Source organism: Oreochromis aureus, linkage group 22 (assembly GCF_013358895.1).
Source record: "Oreochromis aureus strain Israel breed Guangdong linkage group 22, ZZ_aureus, whole genome shotgun sequence".
Classification (NCBI taxonomy): Eukaryota; Metazoa; Chordata; class Actinopteri; order Cichliformes; family Cichlidae; genus Oreochromis; species Oreochromis aureus.
The window spans coordinates 39064237-39089138 of record NC_052962.1 but is presented as its reverse complement, the minus strand read 5'-3'; the positions used below and the strand labels follow the sequence as shown (position 1 = coordinate 39089138).

The following is a 24902-nucleotide window of genomic DNA, read 5'->3' as shown; positions in this document are numbered from 1 at the left end:
TAAAATTTCAAATGTGCTCTCATTAAAAGGTCTGCTAACCACAATGCAAAGCAGAAATGAAGTTGCCCCTCTGTCTTTCTGATTCTGTCTGCTGCTACTTCCTGTTCAAAATTCAAATTTTAAAAGCTATATGACTCAGAAAGAAACTAGATAGACATTGAAGAATCAGACATTGAAGGCAATGAGAGGACCCAAATGCAGAACTCCAAGAAAATCCCCAGACGATTTCTCCAAAATCCCATACAGTGCTCATGTAGGTGGCGTGAATTGTTAAAGAGCAAACCCCAAACCCAAAACATGGAGCACAATGTGAACTTTCATGTTGAGAGGGAGATTCAATTGGACAAAGGAGTTTGCAAAGAAAAGCGTCTGGACTTCTTTAAGTCGCTTGAAGACGTTTCACCTCTCATCCGAGAAGCTTCTTCAGTTCTAAGGTCAAATGGCCGAGAGTCCCAGATTTAAACCCAGTGGGAGTATCCCCCCAAGGAGGGACAAAGGACCCCCTGGTGATCCTCTAATCACATGAGCCAAGGTGTGAAAGCGGGTGTGGGACCTAATCAGCCAGGGTTTCACATGAGCCAAGCTTTCACACCTTGGCTCATGTGATTAGAGGATCACCAGGGGGTCCTTTGTCCCTCCTTGGGGGGATACTCCCACTGGGTTTAAATCTGGGACTCTCGGCCATTTGACCTTAGAACTGAAGAAGCTTCTCGGATGAGAGGTGAAACGTCTTCAAGCGACTTAAAGAAGTCCAGACGCTTTTCTTTGCAAACTCCTTTGACTACGATGACCTGGATGACTGAGAACCTTCACAGACAGATTCAATCGGACAGTCACTGGGCTGACACATTGAATTTCAAAGGTACCAATGAAACGAGGTGCCAGTTTTTTGTTTCACAACGGAATGTACTTGACGGATAGCCAAACACAAAGTGGTTAAAACAGTATCTGAGTACATTATTCACTATTGCACTAATGCATGACTACACTGTTGGAGCACTGGCGAGGCCAAAAGGCATTACAAGATACTCAAAGTGACCCGGATGAGTACTGGACCGTTTTCCATTCATCTCCCTTACGGATGCGATCCTCTAACTTTCTGCTTCTAAATTCAGATAAAACTGAGGTTATTGTACAAGGCCATGGAAATCTTAGAAATATGGTATCTAACCAGCATGCTAGATATGGTATCTAGCATATAGTTAGGGATGGATCAGGTGACCCTGAATCCCCCCTTAGTTAGGCTGCATTAGGTCTAGGCTGTGTTTCTTTTTTAGTCATCTCTTTCACTCACTATGTGTTTATACACCTCTCTCCATTTAATTTTGAGTTATTATTAATCTCTGGCTGAAAGTAGTGTGAGTGAACCACTCAAAGGAAATCTTTATTTTTAGTACAGCCTTTTGGCAACGTCTTCTGTCTTGTTGAGTAAATGTTCTATGGTTGTTTCAGACCCCTCATAGTTCTTTGACTATATCAACCAAAATGAAAGGAAACTGAAGGTAACAAGATATCTTACCAAAAGACTGCCTTTACATTTTTTTCATCCCCAGACAAAAGGTGATAAACAGGTTTTGTGCAGTTGTGGTACATTAAAGTTAAAGTTTGTAAAGCTTGTTGCATTTAGATGTCAGTAGATACTTCAAGTGCATAAGTATAGCTAAAGTGGCTGCTATATGACAAACATGTTATTGTAACGGTTTGCTGGGGCAGGCAGTATGGTGGGTGAGAATTAGGACCCAAGATGCGGGCACAGCTTAAGATGCGAGTGAGCTTTATTTAAATGGTGGAAATACAAACAGAAGAGGCGATGGTATGAGCAAAACCTAAAGATAACCTATACTGGAAAAACCTAACACAACTAACCTGAAACCTTAAAAGGAGATGCAGGGAGACACGGGGCGACAACACAGACAAGCCAGCAACAAGCACAAGAGGACACACACTATAAATACACACAGAGGGAGACGCGAAATGGCAAACAGAAGGGAGACGAAGCTGAACTGAATTGACACGACAAGACAAGGAGAACACACTGACATAAGACATGGACCTTCACAATAAAACAGGAAATACACAGAGACGCAGAGTGGAGGGGGAGAGACTACTAAATAACCAGGGAACAAAACAGGAAACACAAGAAACTCAAAACAGGATAACTTGACTCTATAGCATAAACTAAAGACAAAGTGAACTTTACACATAGTACAAAATAACCAAAACACTGTGTCAAATGACCCAGGTACATGAAACTTATAGAGAGACCAAAAACATAATATTTAGATTGTACCCCATAACAGTGGCTGTTGGCCTGCATGCTTCTAACTACTGGTTGGGCCAGATCTGCCCCATAGTTTTTCCAATCTGTTGAAGGCTGTCACTCCACTGTTTTCCACAGCTGTCAATGAGGTGTAAGCATCAATCTGTATTTACTATGGAAAAGGTTATAAAACTTTGTGATAGGATTCTGATATGAGTCATTGAGTCCGTGAAGCTCAGCAATACTGAGGTTTGAAGATATGCTGAATTGTTGGTAATGCTGCTGCTTGTGCTGCTGTTAGCCTTGATTAGCCTCTGTTAGCTGCTGTTCACTGTTGTTAGTGAAGCTTTCTTTGAAGTGGCTGTAACTTTGTTGGGCTTTGACGCTGAGTGAATAAAGCCTCATATTATGTAAGAATGTAATATTATTCATGGACTGAAAAATACTAAAAAAAATATTTAGTAACTTTAGTCACATAACATCTTCAACAGTTTAACATGTTTTTCTATCAGGCAACAGAAAAAGGTGTTACTGACAAAGAGACATTTCCTGCTTCATACACACTGTGAACATGAGGTATGACTGTGGTTGTGGTTTGTTTCACCATGAACTCACCTTATGTTAAACAAAGAAAAATGAAATAATTTTTGTTTCATGCAAATGTTTTGACCGTTATTCTGAGTATCTTTGCAAATATAAATACAATGAAATGTCCCATTTGTGTGTTCCACCACACTGGAGGTTTTCTTGCATAGTAATGAAATAAAAATTTGGGTCTGTCATTCTTTGAATGCTGCCACTTCCTCAAAGCTTCTTCCTGTCTGAAAGCAGACAGAAGGCTGGACTAGAAACAGAGTACAGCATAGCTCTATATCTAACAGTGTTAGCACTGCAGAACTGTTAGAGTACAGTTTAAACTCCTGCTCAGCTGTCTCAGATCTCTCAAGATGTCCTCAGATATTAATGTCAAACCAGATCTATCAAGAAATGTGAGATGCAGCAGAAAGGAGCAGGAGGATGGAGCAGAGTGGGAGCAGAGGGAGGTGAACACCTACGAGAGTGCAGATGAGATCAGAGATAGTTATGATGATTTTCAGTCACAGCAAGGAGGTAAGCAATTTATGAAAATAAATTTAATTCCAGTTAGTTATAGTCAGTTTTTTAGACTCAATAACTGCAGCCCACCAAACATCTGTTTCTCCATGTACTGTATGAACGTTTATAGTTTACATGTTTTCCCACGTTGGTTTGTAGAGCTCTGTGAACAGGAAATTGATTTACGCACTTTAGTCACAGTGCAGATATAATATTTAATAGTTCTGTGTAAATATCATTCTGTACATACGATAATTTTTAATCCTACAACTGTTTATAACTTGCATAGTTCACATTTCTGTATAACTGTATATCTCAGATTTCTGTATAGTTTTTATTTCATATTTATATCCTGTACATAGCTTGTACTCACTACAGCCTGTACATACTTATAGTTATAGAATATTCATAACATACTTCACACCGTGTACATGATAACATACCATAATAGACCCATTTCTGTAATATACTTACATATCTATATTATTGCTAATATATATTGTAATATATCTATATCACGGCTAAAGCACTTCTGGATGGATGCAAACTGCATTTCGTTGCCCTGTACCTGTGCATGTGCAATGACAATAAAGTTGAATTCTATTCTATTCTATTCTATTCTATTCTAATATTTCCTTGTTTTTTTGAAACTGGCCCAATTATGAAGCTAAGCTGATACAACCACAACCACAGGTCTATTAAACACAGAGTGACAGGAAATAAGCACAAACCAACATCCACACTGCTTTCTAACAGGACCACAGACTCAGAGTCCTCCTTCAGTCCAGAAGGGCTCTTTCAGATGTGCTACACTGGCTCTAAGAGTGCTGTGCCTCCTGATGTTAGCTGGGATCATCATCCTGTCCATATGCTGTAAGATAAGATACAACCTCTGAACTTCTCCTGCAAATGAATGTATGACTGATACTGAATCCCAGCAGCCAACAAACATGCAGCTTCACAACCAGAACGTGTCCTTCTGCCACAGCAAATACAGGAAGTACATGAAGCCAACACAGAAGTACCAAAAGCTGCAGTTCCTTTAATGACCACTGGAGGCTGATGCTGAAAGCGAGTCAGTCCCCACAGACTCCCATGTTAAAATGAGCACCTTTCCAGCATTAAAAACATGTTTGCATTCAGGACTAAATGAGTTTTGGTCTCTAAGGATAGTTTCCCTCTTCATAAAAACTGCACGGTGGCATTTTAAATTCTCTGATCAATAATATGAGCTGCTGTGTGGTACAGCCTGACCAACAAGTTGGTTTTGCTGACTGAGCTTCTAGTATTTCATGAGTCTGTTACTTAGCACTGATTAGCAGGTGTGTGTATGTGTGCATGATTCCTGGCTCATATCTTGTGTGTGTTGTGGAGGTGGAGTGAATGTTCTTGTTGTTCCTTCAAACTCTTCACTCAACACTTCTGTGATTATATCAACAAAGCAGACAGGCAGCAGAATCTGCTGCAGACTGATGCAGGTGCAGTCACACTATGTTAGACAGTGGCCGTCTGTCATTGTGTGACTAGTTAGTTCACTTGGTGTATTAAGCAGCTACCTAACAAGTTAATGTTATTTCCATTTATGTGATGGGAAAATTTAATTCAGTTCAATTTTATTTATATGAAGTGGTAAATTAAAACAACAGAACAATATAGAGAAAACTTCCAGCAGCTGCTGATAGTTGGATTTAAAAAAAATATATTCATTTTATATTTAAAATCTGTTGATGACCTTCTGCCCTGGTCAAGGTCAAGGTCAAATTTATTTATATAGTACATTTCCAAACAGATGATGCTGCACAAAGTGCTTAACAATATAAAAATGCAATTAAAAAGAAATAATGTAAAACAATAATAACAATATAAAATAATGACAGGACAATAAGAGTTAAAAGAATAACTAAAACTATTAAAATAAGACCAAAATGTTTGGGTTATAGTGTGTTAAAAGCCAGGGCATAAAAATGTGTCTTTAGTAGTGTTTTAAATTGATCAAGTGTTTGTGTAGAGCTAATATTTAGGGGAAGACTATTCCAAAGTCTGGGACCTGCCACAGAGAGGGCTCTATCACCACGAGATTTGAGATTAGTCCGTAGGATGGACAGCATTAATTTTGAGCTAGACCTCATGGTTTTTCCTACAGCATAAACAGAAAGGAGCTCAGACACGTAAGAAGGGGTTCGGGCCTTAAGTGACTTAAAAATAAAAAGTAATAGCTTAAATTGGATCCTGTAGGAGACAGGAAGCCAGTGTAGAGAGGCTGAAACTGGGGTTATTTGCTCTCTCCGTTCGGTACCAGTTAGCAGGCGAGCAGCTGCATTTTGGACCATCTGAAGACGATGAATGGAGGCCTGGTCGAGACCAAAATACAGTGAATTGCAGTAGTCAAATCTGCAAGTAAGGAAAAGGTGAATAACACGTTCAAAGATGTTAGCTGGGAGGTATGGCTTTACCTTGGCTAGCTGTCTAAACTGAAAGAAACCGGACTGGACTACTGCACTCACCTGCTTATCCAATTTAAAAGAACCATCAATGTAGACACCGAGGTTTTTTTACATGTGTTTTACAATAAGAGGAAAGCCCAGAGTGCTATCGATGTGATTAAAGTTGCCAAAAAGGACAACTTCAGTTTTTTTTTCATTTAGCTTTAGAAAATTTAAATACATCCACTGTTTTTATGTCTTCAAGGCAGCGTAATAAGAGCTGGGGACGGTCTGACCCTGCTTTAAAGGTAGATAAATCTGTAAATCATGAGCAAAACAGTGGAATGAAATGCTGTACCGCGAGAAGATGGAACCCAATAGCAACAAATAGAGAGTGAACAAGGCAGGGCCCAAAATAGAGCCTTGAGGTACACCGTATTTAAGAGGGGCTATTTTGGAGCTATGGGGGCTCATATTGACATAAAAAGACCTTCCTGACAAGTAGGACTGAAACCACTGTAGGGCAGATCCTTTTAGGCCAGCATTTAATTATCTAGTGTGTTACCTTTTTCATGCACGGGACCGGTAACCCACTGGGTCAAGTTAAAAGACTCAATAATATTTAAAAAGTCCTTGACCAGAAGTTTAGAGTCACAGCAGACATGGATGTTAAAATCACCAAGGATTAAAAAAACTGTCGAATTAAAGAACAATTCCAGCCATAAAATCTGAAAACTCTTTGATAAAATCCTAATAAAACTTGGGAGGACGGTATATGAGGGCACACAACAAAGGCGAAGCAGAGTTCAGGTGTAACTCAAACAGCTGGAGGTCAGAATTAGAAAATGAATCGTGCTGTAATGTTTGATGGCAATGAAATCGAGCGTTGAACACGGTGGCTAAGCCTCACCCCTGCCCCCATCCAAAGGACTGAGGGAGGCTGAAGAAGGAGCAATTAGGAACCAGTTCTGAAAAAGCTACAGACTCACCAGGTTGAAGCCATGTTTCTGTCAGAAACAGAAAGTCCAGCTGATGTGACTTGAGGAAGTCGTTTAATACAAACATCTAGTGGAGGTGTGACGGGCTTAATGCTGAATCAGCAGAAACATCACGCATCTATGATGTGAGAACAGAGACGCATGCAAAAGGACATCCAAAAGCAGGAAAAACTGTAACAAGAGTTCCTGGAAGCAGCAGGAAGAACCATTTATTAATGATAAATAAGCTGAATAAATAAGAGCAGGTTTTGACTGAATTTAAATGGTAAATGGCCTGTATTTGTATAGCGCTTTACCTAGTCCCTATGGACCCCAAAGTGCTTTACACTACATTCAGTCATTGACCCATTCACACAAAAAGACATATTTTCAGTGAGAACAGGCACATGTCACATGAGTCAGAATCTATTCTTTCACAGCATATAGAGAACATCTCTGACTACAGGTGTAAAAATGCTGTTTGATTCTTCACCTTCTTCCTCCACACTGAAGCACAATTATTTTGAATCTTGTCAGTGGTTTTTGTTCACAGTTGATACGTATTTAGCTCATCAGATTTCCTGTAGTTCTAACAGCTCCACCCACAGGACATGTTAAAGAACAATGGCTGCACAAGTTTCTGACTCTTATTGATTAAATTGACAATGAGTAAGAAGATTATTTCTGTTCAATGTTTCACTCATTTTTATTTTATTTTGGTTTCACTGAAATATTTCAGTTGGTTGGAGTAACAGTCAGTTACAGAGCAGTTATGATAAACTGAGTAAAAACCACAGTCAGCTACAGGAAGAAGTGAAGAAGCTGAAGGAGAAGATAGAAGGTAATAAAGTTTGAATAACTAATAGAAAACATCAGTGTTACACAGTGATAACCTGATTGTGTCTTTATTTTGAATCCTAAATGTTTGATGCTGTGTAACAGTTTTTCTGTATAAATGTAAGTTTCAGTTAATTATGAATAAGAGAGAAAACCTGAGTTTAAATGAAGGATTTACAGGGAAAATGACAGGAACCAAAGATTTTTGACTAAAGACTGAAATCAGAGATCTTATTAATGTGATACAACATGACACAAAGTCTGTCTTTAAAACATGTGTTTGACTTTAAGAGAAGTGTCCTGATCGATGGACGAGATTTGGAAGCAGCTGTTACTTTAAATCCCATGAGAGGAAAACTTGGTCTGACAGCAGGAGAGACTGTCAGGATAAAGGAGCTGATCTGGTGATGATAAACAGCAAAGAGGAACAGGTGGGTGTGTTTGTTCATGTCTGTGTGATCTTTGATGGAACTGACAGTCATCTGTTACTTGTGTTTTTGACCTGCTGTCAGTCTGTGACCTGCTTCCTGTCTCCACTCTGATGGATTTCTTTCTGATTTCTGCACAATGGAAGAACTGAAAAGTTTCATCACATTTATTCTTCCTTCAGACAGATTCACAAGATGATGTTACGACAACAGAAGTGCTGAATTACGACTGGAGCAAATATTTGTGTCTCTTCTCAAACAGGAATTTATCAATGAACTGAACATGAGAGGAGAGTCCTGGATTGGTCTGAGAGCCAAACAGACATCAGGAGGATATAAATGGGAATGGGTGGACGGATCAGCTGTGAATGAAACGTGAGACATTAGTTTGTTTCTATTCCAGAGTTATTATTTCGAAGTGAAACATTGATGTTTTGGAAGATAGATCAGCAATACATGAGCTGAGCTATTTTCCAACAGCCCCACAAACTGAATGTAAAGAAAAGCAGAAATCCTTCTTTGAATGAACAGCTGTGCTTGAACTCTCTTCATCTGCAGTCTGTGATGACGTTCAGTTACAACAAGTCAGTTTGAAGAAATCAGGATTGAAAAATGTTCAAAGCAGCGACCGACACATTTCACTTTGTTCAATTTGTCTTCATGTTTTTTGTGCTGTAATGTTTCTTTTCTCACAGAACAAAAACTGTTTCAGAGAATTCCTGTCTCTTCTTCTTTGGTGTTTGTAAAACTTCAGAACATATGAAGGAAGAAGCTTCAGTAAATATGACCTGATAGACACACATTTCAAAGTGATGTCTGTAAACAGCTGACAAAACCGTTTCAAACAGCAGAAAGTCAGCTCTGACTTCTTTTTATTCTCCATTTTTACAGCAGGAAGATTTCATATTCATCAAAGCTTGAAAGCTGTTTTAGTGTGCATGATGATTCTCAGAGAAAAGTCTAAAGGAGGGAAAGTGGGCGAGAAACCTGGGAAAGAAATACAGCAAATATTGGAAATATTCCAAAAGAGACTCATATTTATATGAATGTGACAATAGTTATGAGTTTAGTCCAGTTTCATATCAGATTTGATCTCTCTGACAGGTTCTGGGCAGAAGGATATGAGATTCCCAGTTATGGTTACTATGGAGTCTGCTGTGACAGTGATGGGAGATGGACACAGTCACCTGGATATAATTTTGGTGATCGTGTTTCAAAGACCTTCATCTGTGAGAAATGAGTTTTGGTGCTTTGATGTAAATGTTTGAATAATCCAACCAAAGACACCTCACTATGAAATGTCCTGCATGAGCCTCAGACTCAGCTCACAGTTGTTACTTGTTCATTCTGCATCATATATTGATTACATATATTGTCCCTCTGTGCTCTGTGCTGTACAGTAAGGTTGGAAGTCATTCATCAGTCTGTTGTTCCTAAAACTACAGTAAATGTCTTATTTCTAACAGTTCAGCAAAAAATATGTTTGATCAATAAGAATTCTAAAGATTCTGATCAGTTGGAATATCAGAAGGACAGTTTTATACCTCTGTATATGTGAACATAAAGAAATGAAACCTAAATTTAATTGTGTTATGTGAGTCATTTATCCTAATGATAAATGACTCACATTACACAATTAAATTTAGATTTAATATTGCATTCAATATGGAAGTTGTCTTTCAATTTTTTTGTAAGATGCAAGATGGAAACCAAATATTTCACATAAGGTTTTCTGTGTTGATGACTTTGTATAGTTGTTTTTGCACTACAGCATCAGGTCAGACCACAAGTGTGTTGTTCTTTTACAATAAACAGCAAAAATCAGAAAGTGTGTTTGGATTGACAACAACTGTGATGACACATTATAACCTGTTATTAAAGTTCTGCCCCTGCTTTGATCAAATGTGGGTTACTGCTGGTTAGTTAGTGTGACTTCATACAAACCTGTGTTACACCAGTGGAAGAAGCTTTTCCTTCATCAGTCTTCTTGTTTCTTACTATAGGGGTGAACAGCTACACTAACACTCTCTGGCTCTATGCTGCCCCCCTGTGGTGACAGTTGTAGTCAGTGTTGGTATGAAATGTTTGAAAGCTTCAGCACCACAGACAGCTACAGGCAGCTCCACTCTCTCTGTACCATGTCTTTCTTAAATGGAAACAACAACAAAAAAAAACAGTGTAAGAAAATTATAAAAGGCCAATTCAAATATGAAATAGACACAGCGACCTGCAGCATCAGAAAAAGTGACACAAACAGGTGCTGAGATGAAGTGAACATAGAGCAGCATCATTATTTTTCAGACTAGTGGATATGAAATAATACATACAAATATTTAGATATTTATTTTACTGTATGTTCACCACACACAGACACACACAGACACACAGACACACACGCACACACACACACACACACACATATACACATATATATATGTATATATATAAATACACATTTGGATAGAGTAATGGCTAGACTACACGCCGCTGGAGCGGAGATCAAGTTCCATTCCTGCCTCCTGGGTTGTCTTTATCCAGTCTTTATCCAGTAAGGGTCCTAAGGCTAGCCCCCCCCCATGCTAAGCGAGCCTACCGCAGACATGAGCAAGACAGATACATATGCTACCAGCAAGTAAACCTGGCGGAAGGGGTTACATGAATAGGATGAGGGATCTATGGATTCTTTGATACCCATCATCCACAATGACAGCAAAACAACTAGTAGCTCGAAAGAAGGGACTGCTCTCACTAGAGATTACAGCTAGATTGACGAGGTAGCCAAGCATCCCACAGAATGCATGTTGAAGTTGAACAGCCACAAGGGGCAGTACCCTCCATGGAGATCAAGGTAGCACGGAGGGAGGTTAGCCAACTATCAGAGTTGCAGAAAGGTGCAATGAAGAAGGTGCCTAAGAAGTACAGGAAGCTGTCCATACCTGAGGCCTTGGAAACTGCAGCCTCAACTCACAGCCTTGGCCAGGTGCTTGAAGAGGTACACCAGACAGATAGAAGGCAGGAGAATAAACCTGCTGTTCTCCACAGAACCAGCCAAGGTGTACTCTCAGTAGCAGGGGAACAATATGAGAACAGCATCACCAAGGTTTGAGACAGAAGAGTACTGAATACTGGAAAAGCATATGGGAAAAGGACACAACCCATAACGGCAATGCTCAGTGGTTAGTGGATCTGAGGGCAGACCACAGCGACCTCCTTGAACAGGGCCCAGTAACCATCACAGTGGCAGACATCCAAGAAAGGGTCTCTAGTATGAAGAGTTGGACAGCACCAGGCCCTGACATGGTTCACGCCTACTGGCTGAAGAAGCTGACTGCACTCCACGAGCCTCTGGCAGCACAAATGAACCAGCTGCTAGTTGACGAGAGCCACCCAGAGTGGCTAACTGAAGGCCGGACAGTCCTGATGTTCAAGGACCCCAGAAGGGACTGGTCCCCTCCAACTACTGACCAATTACCTGCCTCAGCACCACGTGGAAGCTGCTGTCAGGCATCATAGCGGCTAAGATGAACAGGCACATGGGTGAATACATGAGTGGGGCACAGAAAGGGATGGGCAAGAATACCAGAGGCGCAAAATGCCAGCTACTGGTGGACTGAGCAATCAGCCAAGGCTTAAATCTTTCCTGTTTTGCTAAAGCATATAGTTAGGGTGGACCAGGTGACCCTGAATCCTCCCTTAGTTATGCTGCAATAGACGTAGGCTGCCGGGGATTCCCATGATGCACTGAGTTTTTCCTTTCCAGTCACCTTTCTCACTCACTATGTGTTAACAGACCTCTCTGCATTGAATCATACTTTTTATTAATCTCTGTCTCTCTTCCACAGCATGTCTTTATCCTGTCTTCCTTCTCTCACCCCAACCGGTCACAGCAGATGGCCCCGCCCCTCCCTGAGCCTGGTTCTCCCGGAGGTTTCTTCCTGTTAAAAGGGAGTTTTTCCTTCCCACTGTCGCCAAAGTGTTTGCTCATAGGGGGTCATATGATTGCTGGGCTTTTCTCTGTATCTATTATTGTAGGATCTACTGTGCAATATAAAGCTCCTTGAGGCGGCTGCTGTTGTGATTTGGCGCTACATAAATATAATTGAATTGAATGGAATTGAATTGACTGCAAAACTAGACTCACCAACCTGTGCACTGCCTGGATTGATTACAAGAAGGCCTATGACTCTATGCCCCACACCTGGATACTGGAATGCCTACTATGTAAGATCAACAGGACCCTAAGAGCCTTCATCAGGAACTCAATGGGGATGTGGCGTACAACACTAGAGGCCAACTTCAAGTACATAGCAACAGTCACCATCAAGGGCGGGATCTACCAAGGAGATGCATTGCAGACATAGAGGACAGCTACAAGTACCTGGGGATCCCACAGGCAAATGGGAACCATGAAGAGGCCGCTAGAAAAGCTGCAATCACCAAGTACCTGCAGAGGATCAGGCAGGTCCTGAGGAGTCAGCTGAACAGTAAGAACACGATCTGGGCTATCAACACCTACGCCCTGTCCGTGATCAGGTACCCTGCTGGGGTAATAGGCTGGCCAAAGGAGGAGATAGAAGCCACTGACATCAAGACCAGGAACGGAGGGTTTCAGGGCAAGTCCAGCACCCTGAGGCTGTACGCTAAGCGGAAGGAAGGGGGCCGGGGACTGGTGAGTGTCAGCACCACGGTCCAGGATGAGACAACAAACATCCATGAATACATCACGAAGATGGCCCCAAATGACTGTGAATACCTCTGGCAGCAGAAACTCAAGAAAGAGGAGGATGTATGTACCACTGGCAGATGGCGGAGGTGGCTGATATCCAGGAATCCTACCAGTGGCTGGACAAAGCTGGACTGATAGACAGCACAAAGACACTAATCATGGCAGCACAGGAACAAGTTCTCTGGTTCTTGGGCTGGTGTCTCTGGGTCCGTTAGCTGTCCCTTGGCTCCTGCAGTGTTTTTGATCATGTAACAATATACAAAGTTAATTTGAGAAAGAAACAGAAACTCAAAAGCTTTTTCCGGTAGTATGTACCTTCACAGCTTTGAAGCTACAAAAACCCTTAAATTATAACTTCCTTGTCTCACAAAAACGTACTCTGAATATTACCTGGTAGTTCATTATTTTTTGCTTTGAACAGAATTTGTGTGGTTGGAAATTTCACTACATCAGCAATTTTCAATATTTCAGACAGCAGGAATAGTTTGTATGATCCCTGTAACTTGCATTACATTTTACATTGAAGAGTAAAAACTACATGTAATGTACTTTTATAGTTTTTAAACCAGTCCTCTGCACAAAAGTCTAAGTAAGGTGAAACCAGTGAACAGTGGAAGAGTAGAGAATATGAAGTGATGTCCCGTCTAATACCTGCTTTGCCTTGTTTGGATTGCAATGCTTCGTGATACTTTGAAATGAATATATCTTACGTGAGCTCTCCAGTTAAGTTATTCATCTATTATTACCCCAAGAAATTGATTTTCACTGACTCTTTTAATATCAACACCATTTATTTGAATCTTAACGTTTGCACTTTAACTGCTATTTCCAAATACCATAATTTTAGTTTTATTCAAATTTAATGATCATTTCTTTTTATCAAGCTAGAACTTCAGTTTACTTATTTCATTAGTCATCTCACCCAATAAATGCTACAGATCATCACCAGAGCAGAAAATGTTTGTATCATCAGCTAAGGGTACAATTTTTAGTACTTTGGACACTTTAGAAATGTCATTAATGCCTAGAGAAAAGTTAGTAACCCTTTGGTTACTAACTTTTCATACACTATGCAAAAATGTGCACAAGCCAGTTGCTGGCAGTTTCCAATGGTCTTGCAAACTTTGTGTGCAAATGATCAAGTGTGTTGCATCGAGTGTGATGCAAACTAGAAACAGAGAACATTTAGCTTCAAGGTTAAAGTTGCTAAAGCCAGTATGTTTTAAAAGGTTTAACTTTTACTTTGAAGGTGAATGTTACAGAAGAATCTTCTTAATACACAAAAGTTAATTATGGAGTGAAAAGCCTTCAGCTGGTCAAAAATGCTGCATTGAGAGTACTGACAGGGGCTAGAAAAAAAGAGCATGTTTCTCCCATACTGCCTCCTCCTCATTGGCTCCCTGTTAAATCCCGAATCAAATTTAAAATTCTGCTCCTCACATACAAATTCTTAATCAGGCTCCATCTCATCTTAAAGACCTCTTAGTGCCATCACCCATTAGAGCAGTTAGGGGTGGTTGTAGCCCAGGAGGTAGAGCAGGTCATCTACTAATCTGAAGTTTGGTGGTCCAATCCTGGCTGCCCCGGTCTGCATGCTAAATTTCCTTGGGCAAGATACTAACTGTGAATAGGTCAATGAGTCATGTTGCATAAAGTGCTTTGAGTACTCAGAGTAGAAAATGTTAGATGCTAGAAAATGCTAAAATTCTTATTTAGCTAGAAAATGCTAAATAAGAACCTATTTACCATCTGTCTTCCTCCCATCACCTAGCTGCCCCTCCCTGAGCCTGATTCTGCCTGTAATTTCTTCCTGTCAAAAGGGAGTTTTTCCTTTCCATTGTTGCCAAAGTGCTTGCTCACAGAGCGTCGTCTGATTGTTGCAGTTTCTCAATATGATTGTGGGGTGGTTACGTTACAGTGCCTTCAACACCACATGACTGCCGGCTGATGCAGCAGTCATGTGGTGTTGTGAAGGAGGACTCAAAGGCAGGCACAAAGGCTGGCAAAAGCTGTACTGCAAGTAAGCTTTAGTTACTGAGTTGCAAAGTGACAAACAGGAAACGAGGAACAAGCTAGACATGAACTAAACTGGGAAAACCAGAAACCAAACCTGAAATCATAATATACGGAGACACACGGGATAAAGAGTAGAGAGATGCTAATAACACCAGTTAACACAGACTGAGCGACAATGAACACAGACGAATCCACACTATATAAACACACAAGGTAACAAGAGATACACCAGAGGAGGAAACAGCTGAACCTAATTAGACATGAAAGACACAGACCTTCAAAGTAAAACAGTAAATTCACAAACTAAGCATTCACATTCTTTCTCTCTCTCAGTGAGCCTAAGTTACGACCATGGCTTCCTGTTTTTCTCCTCCTGAGATGGGAGAATCTCCCGTGCAGTATGTCCTGTTCTCTTTGCAATCAGGAAAGCAAGGCCATGATTATATGCAAACAGTATTTTCTTATAAATCAGCAGCATAATGCATCATAAAACAGTGTAATATTCAATTCCTGTTTTTTCTCAGAATAAATAATCAATTAATTTTATTACATGTACTTGGGGATTTTCATAGCTCAGCATCCAACATCAACATCCACTGGGGCAGTCCCAGCAGCACACATTTATACACAGAAATCAACAACCTTTGTCTCCCAAAACTAGGTGTCTGCTGATCCCTCTCTATCTCCTGCCTCCCTATTTCGTGTCCTTGCTGCCCACTTCTTCAAACACTATGTTCTCCTTGCTTTGGCTTACCAACTCCTTATCCCACTAACAGCAGCTCTGTCGTCTCTGCTTCTCACATACTGTCATGGTCCTGAGTCTGACGACTCAGTGTTTTGTGTTTCTTTATATTATTCTGTGTTCTTGTTTGTTCTGTTATGTCTTTTGTTAAGGTTGGCCATTTGTTAGGGTTTTGCTCTGTGCCTGCCTGCTCCCACTTCTCTGTTCCCTCTGTCTGTCCATGGTGTCACTGTGTCTGCTTGTAAGTTCAGTGTCTTGTCTGGTTCTCTGTGTCTGTAAGTTTCCTGTTTTATTCTGAAGGTCTTTGTCTCATGTGAGTGTGTTCAGTTTACGTTTCCCCTGTCTCGTCAGCTCTGATTTCTCCCAGGTGTGGAAAATACATTATTAGATAATAGGGCTTTTATTAGTGACATGTTAATTTAGAAGCTATTGAACGTGCATAACTCAGGGCCTTAGGAAAAGCATTCTGCTTGTAACTTGTAGACGTGCCTGCTCAGCTACAGTTACGTACAGGATGTGCCCCAGAGGGGTACGAAAAGAATAGGAAACATCTGCAGTCTAAGACGACTGAAATAGTTCTTCAAAACATACAGAAGAGTGTCAATAAAGGAAGTGTCTAAAGGTCATTAACTGTAACTGATGTATGATATGTTGTCTGCTTACGCATGAGGAGGCTGGACTGTGATATACAAAAACAGTGTGATGTGTGTTTTTTAGTTGAGATCTATGCAGACCGTGAGGTTGTGTACTTCTCCCACACGTGTGTTTAATAAATCATTCTTTTCTCTCTACTTGGCTGGTGTATTGGTGGTTTTGTTCTCAACCCCACATCAAAGAATCGGGACAGTTTTTGGTGCTGTGACTCCGGATGTGGTGTGGTTGAGGAGGTTTGACGGAGGAATCCAGAGTCCAAGTGAGAGTGGACAGGCAGCATCCGGCAGATTGACCGAGTTGGACTGGGCCCATGAAATAAAAGATAAGCACAGCCTGTTGATTACTATCTGAAGTGTGCTGAATTGGAAAACTAAGCTAAATTATAAAGTCTGCTCGGTAGATTTCTGGTGAATACCCGTGGTGATATTGTGTAATTTGTGAGAATGAAAGAAAAGGTCTGGAGAAATATCTGATGAATGTTTATTGCTGTAGATATTGGGGTGAGCTTTAAAGTTGACGTGTTTTGTGTATTGTTAAGTGTATTTTGTCTACCAAGAGAAAGGAAACTGAGATAGGTAATTGGGAACAGTTTTATGGGTATTAAGTCCCAGTGGACAGAGGGCAGGCCCGGCCATCAATTAGAACTGGCGGTTCAACCCCTTCTGTGATGCGGTTTGAGTCTTCAGTGATGGTTCTAGATTTATCTGAACAAATTAATTAGAACTGGGGTCGGCGTACCCCTAGGAGCGCGAATTCTGTTCCAGGCTTGGAATCGGGAAACAGGTGTGTTGCCCTCCTGTCTTCCATCCCTTGATTACTGCTGTGTGTATTTAAGCCCTGTGTGCTCTCCTTCCTGTTACTGGTTCGTCTGTGTTATTCCCCTCCGTCATCCTGAGTGGTTTCCTTGCATCTGTCTACGTCTCCCTGCATCTCCGTTTGTGTCTCTAGGTTTCACCTTTGTTTTATGCTTAATTTTCCCAGTTTAGGTTTTCTCAGTTCTGTTTTTCGCCACCCTCGCCTTTTTGTAATTTCAACCTCCATAAATAAAGCTCCTTCACATCAGTAGTGCCTGCATCTTGGGTCCTTTAATAATTCCACACGGCTCGCCCCGCCAGCTTTGACACATACACCTCTGACCTATTCTCCCAGTTCTATCTACTCTGTGTGTGAATGTTTAGCAGCTTGACCTATGGCCTACTTAAATGAATAATGAATATAATGGTTTACTATCGTTAATACAAGTAAATCCCTACTACGATAATCTATTCTTACAATCTTATGATATATATGTGAATAATACTTGAACTAACTATATCAAATATATAGGTTAAAGGCTTTAACATAGTGATAAACACTCCAGTGCAGATTTATGGTGTGTGTATACATGATTACATAATCCTTAAGATGATTTTATTGTAATGTGTTCATTACTTCTGACTGTAGACAGGTGTTGGTTTTGCAGATCTGTGGTATACACATCATTCAAAAAATCCACTACAATGTTTACGCGTCAGTAAACTGTCAGGATCTGCAGATTGTGGAGTGTGTGAATGTAAGGTTGAAGACCCAAAACACAGACACACAAGTTAGATAGGGTTTGACAAAAAGCGAGTTTTATTAGAGAAATGTAAAAGACGACAATGTCCATAAATTCAAAGTCGACTGGGAAAAACAAAAAATCCCAAATCCCCTTCAAAAATGGTTTCTTGGACCTGAAAGACTTCACTGAATCTGACACTGTGTCCGAATTCAGGGGAAGGATGCTCCGAAGGACACTACCTACCTACGTCATGTAGGTAGGTAGTGTCCTTCGACGGACAGGTACTCAGGAAGTGAGCGGCTGTGGACAGCCCCCTTTTTTTTTTCTCCATAGAAACTTTATTGAATAAACAATGAGTATCCAACATAACAGATGGGATGTGGACAGCCTTCTAGCCTTTAAGTCCACCTTTACTTGCATGTTTTTCCGGTCACTAGCGCCACAGCGTGAAAACTTTAAAATGGACCCAGAAATGTCGGTCCGTTTCTTGTACATTTTTAATTCTAGAGGAGCTAGAAAAACCTTATCGTCGCTGCCGGCATGCTCTGTACCATATCTTTATGTATGTTGGTAAATAGACTTAGGTGAACATGGTTTACTAAGGGGTTTCATATATTTAATAATTACCTGTTGTTCGAGTATCTTTATAACTCTGGTTATAATGTAGGTACAATTGATATATTTGTTGCACTGTCTGCTGTCCTCTTGGCCAGATTACTCTTAAAAAATAAATTTCTAATGTCAATGAAGGATATATAAAAGTCACTGCTAAAAACTGATTGCAGCTTCTACCTTGTTACAGGAATGTTGCTGGTGGCTCAAAGTGACTTGATATCATTAATGTGGGATACATTTGACATGTTTCACGTATTATAGACCAACAAGTTATTTATAGCAGGTTAAATACGAGCAATCAGTTTAGGGCAAAAACCGGAAATCAGTTTTTGGCAGACGATCATTTTTTGCCACAACATCGGTCATTCTCACACATGTACTGTATCATATAAAATATATAAACTAAATATCTTTGAAACGTATAGAATCTATTCTTTTGTTTGTTTTTTACATAGCACTTTATCAAACTGTTGTCTGCTACAGAGTTACAAGTATTATACTAATAATATAGCATCCACCATCTCCTGCTTGCATATTTCTGTAAACATCTTAGTGGTGTGGCAGCCATGAGTGAGCCAGCCCTGCAAACCCTGTGGATGGACGATGGAGTGGACAGTGGGAGGAAGCATCCTAAAGCTCTCTTTGCAGACCACCCTGTGTGATTCTCCACTCGCCCACCAGAAAAGACAAACCGCAGATCTCAGTTGCAGCAGCCCATCCACGTCTGATCTTGCTCGGGCAGATTCAGCAACACTGCCAGAGACTTCCTGTAATCTATTACAGTTGTTAAAGAAACGGTCCAGGAACAGGTCACTCAGGTTAATCCTGTGTGAACAACTGAAAATATTGTTTTTCCATCTTTACATACTGTGTATTTGAAATATTCTTGTTTAATTGTTATTGTTATTTACTTTATTGCTATCAAATAAATATCCAAGTAATATTGTTCAAAGTTAGCGTTATGTTCATACGTGTTACAAATGCCTGTAAATCAAATTGAGTTCAGTGACAATTACTGTTTGTTTGAATCAATTTATTAATATCATAAAACCTTTAAACTAATGCAACACATATAACAATGTAACAAATTTATTCAAATAAATACATTTCTCAATACATAACTCATTTGGGAACTAATCTTTCTAGAAGTGAAAACAGTCTGTCCATCCTCTCCCTGCTCTCCTCTCCTCAGCCTCTCTTTGCTGCCTCATGTCCTCTCTGATGAGGTCTAGCAGCTCATCATCTCTTTTCCTCTTTCTCCCTGTCGTAGGTGGCTGAGCAGCATCGTCATCGCTGTCATTTGGTCACCCACTGCTGTGCTTGGCCCTGGAGTGTCCTCAGGGAGAGAGGAAATGGGACAGGAGGCTTAATGGAAGGCATCTGTCCTATCACCTCATCCATGAGGGCAAACCAGGGCCAAGTAGCAGCAGTGGGCTTCCCACTGACCCCCTCTCCTGAGTCTGGATACTTGTAATCCTAAAGGCAGAGGAAATCAAAAATGACAGCAGGCAAATAAAACACCACAACAACTCTTAGTAATTGCACATTTATTAACTTGTGTTCTTGAGAATTATCTTCTTGATAACACACATACGTATTTTTTGTATTCTTTAAAGTTATCTCATGTCTTCTGGCCTGCAAGGGGTGACTTTCCCCTGCAGGCCCATCCTCTCAGAATTGTCCTGATCACACACAACAAATAAGAGAAGAAAGGAAACCATGGCAACTATGTTAATCCCTAAGCCCAAAGGTTTTCACAGCAGAACACCAGAGGAACACCGTCTGGACATCACAGCTTCTGTACAGCAGCGGTCCGTGAGTCGTTTGGTACCGGGTCACAGAGTTAAGGCTCCGGTGTGAAATTTATGGTTTTCAGGGTTTTTGTCATTAACTCGATTTCCCTGGGTCTTTTCCTGTGTTGTAGTTGTGTGTCTTATTTTGAAAGAAATATTTACACGTTACCATAGCGACTGGGGCGCATTAAGGGGCAGAGAGGAGGATGTTACGGTCAATATTGGCGCATTTTCAGGAGAACGCTGCTAATAAAGTTACACAATGACACAGTTAATTCGAGTTTATTAATATAATTACAAAATACCACAGTTGTTGTCTTGGTCGTATCACTTTATTTTGTTGTATTTTTCCGCGATACCTTAAAGGCCGCTCCGTGTCTGACATAAACCGGTCTGTGGTGCAAAAAAGGTTGGGGACTGCTGCTGTACAGCATGAGGGTTAATAAAACCGCACTCATATGAATATGATGCGTAAATTGATTTATTCTTGTACCTCCATGCCACAGTGTCCCACCCCAGTGAAGAGGTGATCGTTTTCTCCTCGTTTTAATAGATCAAGCCGTTTGGTCTTTGTTCCCCACAACATATCAACAAAACATGAATTCACAAAAATCGAAATTGGCTGTATGTAAGCAGCAATACATGAAAAACTGCAGGACCCACCATACAAGCTAGTTTATAGTTATTTTAATTTAAAAAAAAAAACATGTCTATGCAGATGCCCAAAGCTTAACAACACAACCGCTATGACAATTTAACTTCTGTACAACCAGATTTTCATATACTTACATTTGAAAGTGTTTTCCTCTCCCGCTTCGACCACCATCGTTATCAGAAAAAAAATCTCCTGGGATATGGTAGGACACGAAGGATACATCGGACCCATCCTTAAAATTTGGGGAAAAGTAGGATGCATTTGTAGCCACATTTTGAGTATTCTTTGAATTCAGACAGCCTTTGTCGCATCGCTGTGCTGTCATTGCCTCCAAATATGGAATCGAAGCATCCTTCCCTTGAATTCGGAAACAGCTAACCCTCAAATTCGCGGAAAAATAGGATGCATTTATCGCCACATTTTGAGTACTCTTTGAATTCGGACACCCTTCGTCGCGTTGCTGTGAAGTCATTGCCTCCAAATACGTCCTTCGGAGCATCCTTCCCCTGAATTCAGACACGCCTTGAGACTTGCTACTTCAGCAAGTGCACAGAGGATGTAATGGTCTCCAGAAACATCACCATGAGAGCCAATGAGAAGCCATAGTTCACTGCAATGGTACATGCATGTCTGAGAGAGCGTGATCCTACTTTCCATTCTGAAGATAAAACAGCTCTCAGAACAGCCAGAGCCAACCTCTCTTGCACCATCTCACAAGAAAAGTGTGCACATGCACAAAAGATACAGAGCCACTTCCACTACACAAAATCCTCTCGCAGGTTATGGCAGGGCATTCAGGCCGTCACACAGTACAGGCTTGCACCTACCAGCTATGATGGAGATACCACACTTGAGGAGCTGAACAAGTGCTACGCATGGTTTGATGAGCTGAACAACACACAAGTGAAGAAAGCCACGCTGAGAGGCTTCACTGATCAGCTGGCCAATGTCTTCTCAGACATTTTCAACTCATCACTGAGCCAGATGATCATCCCAGCTTGCTTCAACACGACCACCATCATTCCGGTGCCGAAGAAATTCTCAGTATCCAGCCTGAATGACTACCGTCATTCGGAGGGTGTATTGAGCGGTGTACAAGGTGCACAAGGATTAGTCATCTGTGATGCAGCCATGCAGGTTTTGAATATTACCAATTTTTTTTTTTTTTTTTTTCTAAACTTCTGAACAAACTTGCCCCGGACAACAAGTTGTTCATCTCCTGGCGATTTCTGGAATCGGTTTGTACCTTTGGCCCTGCCCGCATTTCAGTGTTCAGGTTTCACGGCATCCATCCCCTGATCTTCGCAGAGGTGGGTGGATCACCAGAATAGTGATGTTTGATTCGTGAACGAATCGTTCAATACTCGAGAATCACTTTACTGACTCGTGAATCATGATTCACAAGCGCAACTGACTCACTGACTCATCCCTGTTGCTGTTCGCAAGCTAATTCCATTAGTAGAAATATATCTAGCTTATAATTAAAATTGTGGGGGGAAAAAACAACAGCCAGTTTCTTAACAAAAACATTTCTGCTCTGAACTGGAAGAAAAAACCCTGAGTAGAAGCTCACATCAAGACAATAGCTCCTCAGTTCACAGTAGCATCGCTCAGCTAGCATGCTAACAGCACATTTGAGTTACTCACCCCCTCCCTTGCTGTGCTGAATCATAGCGTAAGGCGAATCACTCACCCCCTCCCTCCTGGCTCACAGCTCAAACGAGTTGAACGAATCACTCACTCACTCACCCCCTCCCTCCTGGCTCACAGCTTCTTCTTCTCCTTGGTTGGCAACCAATGTTAAAGCGCTTTACCGCCCCCTGGCTCACAGCTCAGTGGACATTTAGATGAGAAAATATATATTTGACACATTTAAGGAAAATACCAATAAAATAAAATAAAAATAAATAAATGTTCCCTTTAGAATTTTTTTGCTCTTTAAAGAAAATAGTTGTTTTGTTTTACAATCATTCATCTTAGCAGTAGGATTTACATTAAAAGAGAAACAAATTAAGTTTGAGTGAAAATATACACTTTTGCACTCTCTGGTCAACTGACTCAGTGACTCAAATGACTCAAGAAACCCGATTCACTTTGGTGAGTGACTCATTAAAACTCGATTCAGTAAAAAGAATCGAATTTACCATCACTACATCAGAATCTCTGTCCTCTGGGTACCAACCCTGTGTTAAATGAATTAGACTAACTATTCACTTTAGCTAAAGTTATTAAGTTAGCTAAAGAGTTGGGATGCTGTGTAAGACATAAATAAAGCTAAAATACAAAGGTTTGGACACTGTTTTGCATGTTTCCCTACTGTAGGGGTCTCTGCAAGCATACAGGGCTCTGACAGGGTACAAGATGACAACTTTGGAATCCTACTAGAAACAGTCGATCATATTTGTTTGTCAAAGCTGAATCCAGGGCAAACTAGGCTAAATTAGCGTTTTTAGCTAACAGCTACAATAAGCATAAAAGTTACTGTACGGCTATCAATTGTTAACATGACGTTTGTTCTTATACATGTAATACATTTATTACCAACCTGAGAGTTTATCCGCTGGTCATTCGACATGACGAATGACTTCTGAAGTCTTAATTCAGCTCAAGACGCTGTAGATTCCCGTCAGTAACACTTTCGGTCCGCTAGTAAAACGTAGTTCTATTAATCTGCGCTCAATTACTCTTGAACCGGCACCGGATGTAAGTTCCAAAAAACTGAATTTTGGAACTGAAATTGAATTGTAGAACTGAAACTGAATGGTGAGAGTGAAACTGAAATTATTCGAGAGCTGAATTTTTAAAGGATAAAATGCAGTTTCAAAGCAAATGAATTCATTTTCAATATATAAAATTCAATTTCAATTTAGTGATGATCATTTTCAAACCATAAATTCAATTTCAAATTAGACTAATTCAAATTCAGTTTTCAAAAGCATTTATTCAAGTTACAATTCAGATTCAATCTGAGCAATTCAAATTCAAATTTAACTTATTCAAATTCAGTTTCTGATGGCACAGATTTCTGCCCATAGAAACTCAGAATGAGCAGAGCTGCTGTAACAGGCTGCCGCACATGGGGGGGCGCCGGAAGTATTCAAGAAGAAACTATTCAGACAGTGAAGGGACTGATTCTTATATAGCGCTTTTCTAGTCTCCCGGATTACTCAAAGTGCTCTATACAACATGCTACATTCACCCAATCACACACTTTCTCTAAACTGAGTGCTTCCTAACTACATTCATACACATTCACACTCTTGACATGCAGACTGGAGGAGCCAGGGATCTAACCACTAACCTGGTTATGTGGTGACCTGCTCTACCTCCCGAGCTACAGCCACCCACTGGCAAAGACAAGTAAACCGTCACTAGGTTTTGGATAGAGTGTACACTCAGAAACCTGTCAAATCTGCAGTTGAAATGTTGGCTACCATAGCAGTATAGTATTGCAACATGAAATTTGGGTCTTCTAACTAAAATAGGAAAATAGGAATATAAATAGTGCCATCATTGCCAGACCTGAACGGAGTTAGCGGTGTTAGCCATGACTCCGTTAGCATCATCCGGTCTGTCAACCATCCGGTTGACATACACCCTGCCATGACACGGTCAGTCAGAAGTGCCAGCTTGATGCCAGATCCAGGGAAGACCTGTTTTCTATAGGCCTGGGCCACATAACCCAAACCACAATTGGGCCAGATATGGCATGCCATCGCATAAACAGTGCCATCATTGCCAGACCTGGCCCATATCTGGTTGACATACACTCTGCCATGACACCAGTCAGTCCGAAGTGCCAGCTTGATGCCAGATCTGCCCAAGACCTGTTTTCTATGGGCCTGGGCCACATGAACCAAACCACAACCGAGCCAGATGTGACATGCCATCACATCTATCTATCTATCTATGCCAGGCCTGGCCTATATCTGGATGACATACGTCTTATCATGCCAGAAGTCAACCAGCAGTGCCGACTTGATACCAGATCCAGGCCAGACCTCCTTGCTATGTGGGATCCTGAGTCCGCTTAATCCATGGCAGCGGGATGATTCTGTCACGGTCTGTGTGGCAGACCTTGGGAAGTGGGGAATGAGGACCCAGATTCAGGACCCTCAATGATGAGCGGTGTGTTTATTTA

General features: G+C 40.8%; 1 protein-coding gene across 1 annotated transcript in view; it reads left to right on the top strand.

Moving 5' to 3' along the window:
* Positions 1 to 4080: 4080 nt before the first annotated feature.
* Positions 4081 to 24902, top strand: part of LOC116318446 — a 52527-nt gene continuing 31705 nt past the window's right edge. The window contains exons 1-5 of the mRNA XM_039605360.1: positions 4081 to 4228; positions 7495 to 7596; positions 7884 to 8023; positions 8283 to 8395; positions 21541 to 21860. Coding sequence (XP_039461294.1) covers positions 4195 to 4228; positions 7495 to 7596; positions 7884 to 8023; positions 8283 to 8395; positions 21541 to 21860 — 709 coding nt within the window. The 5' untranslated portion in view covers positions 4081 to 4194. The remainder of the gene's footprint in view (positions 4229 to 7494; positions 7597 to 7883; positions 8024 to 8282; positions 8396 to 21540; positions 21861 to 24902) is intronic.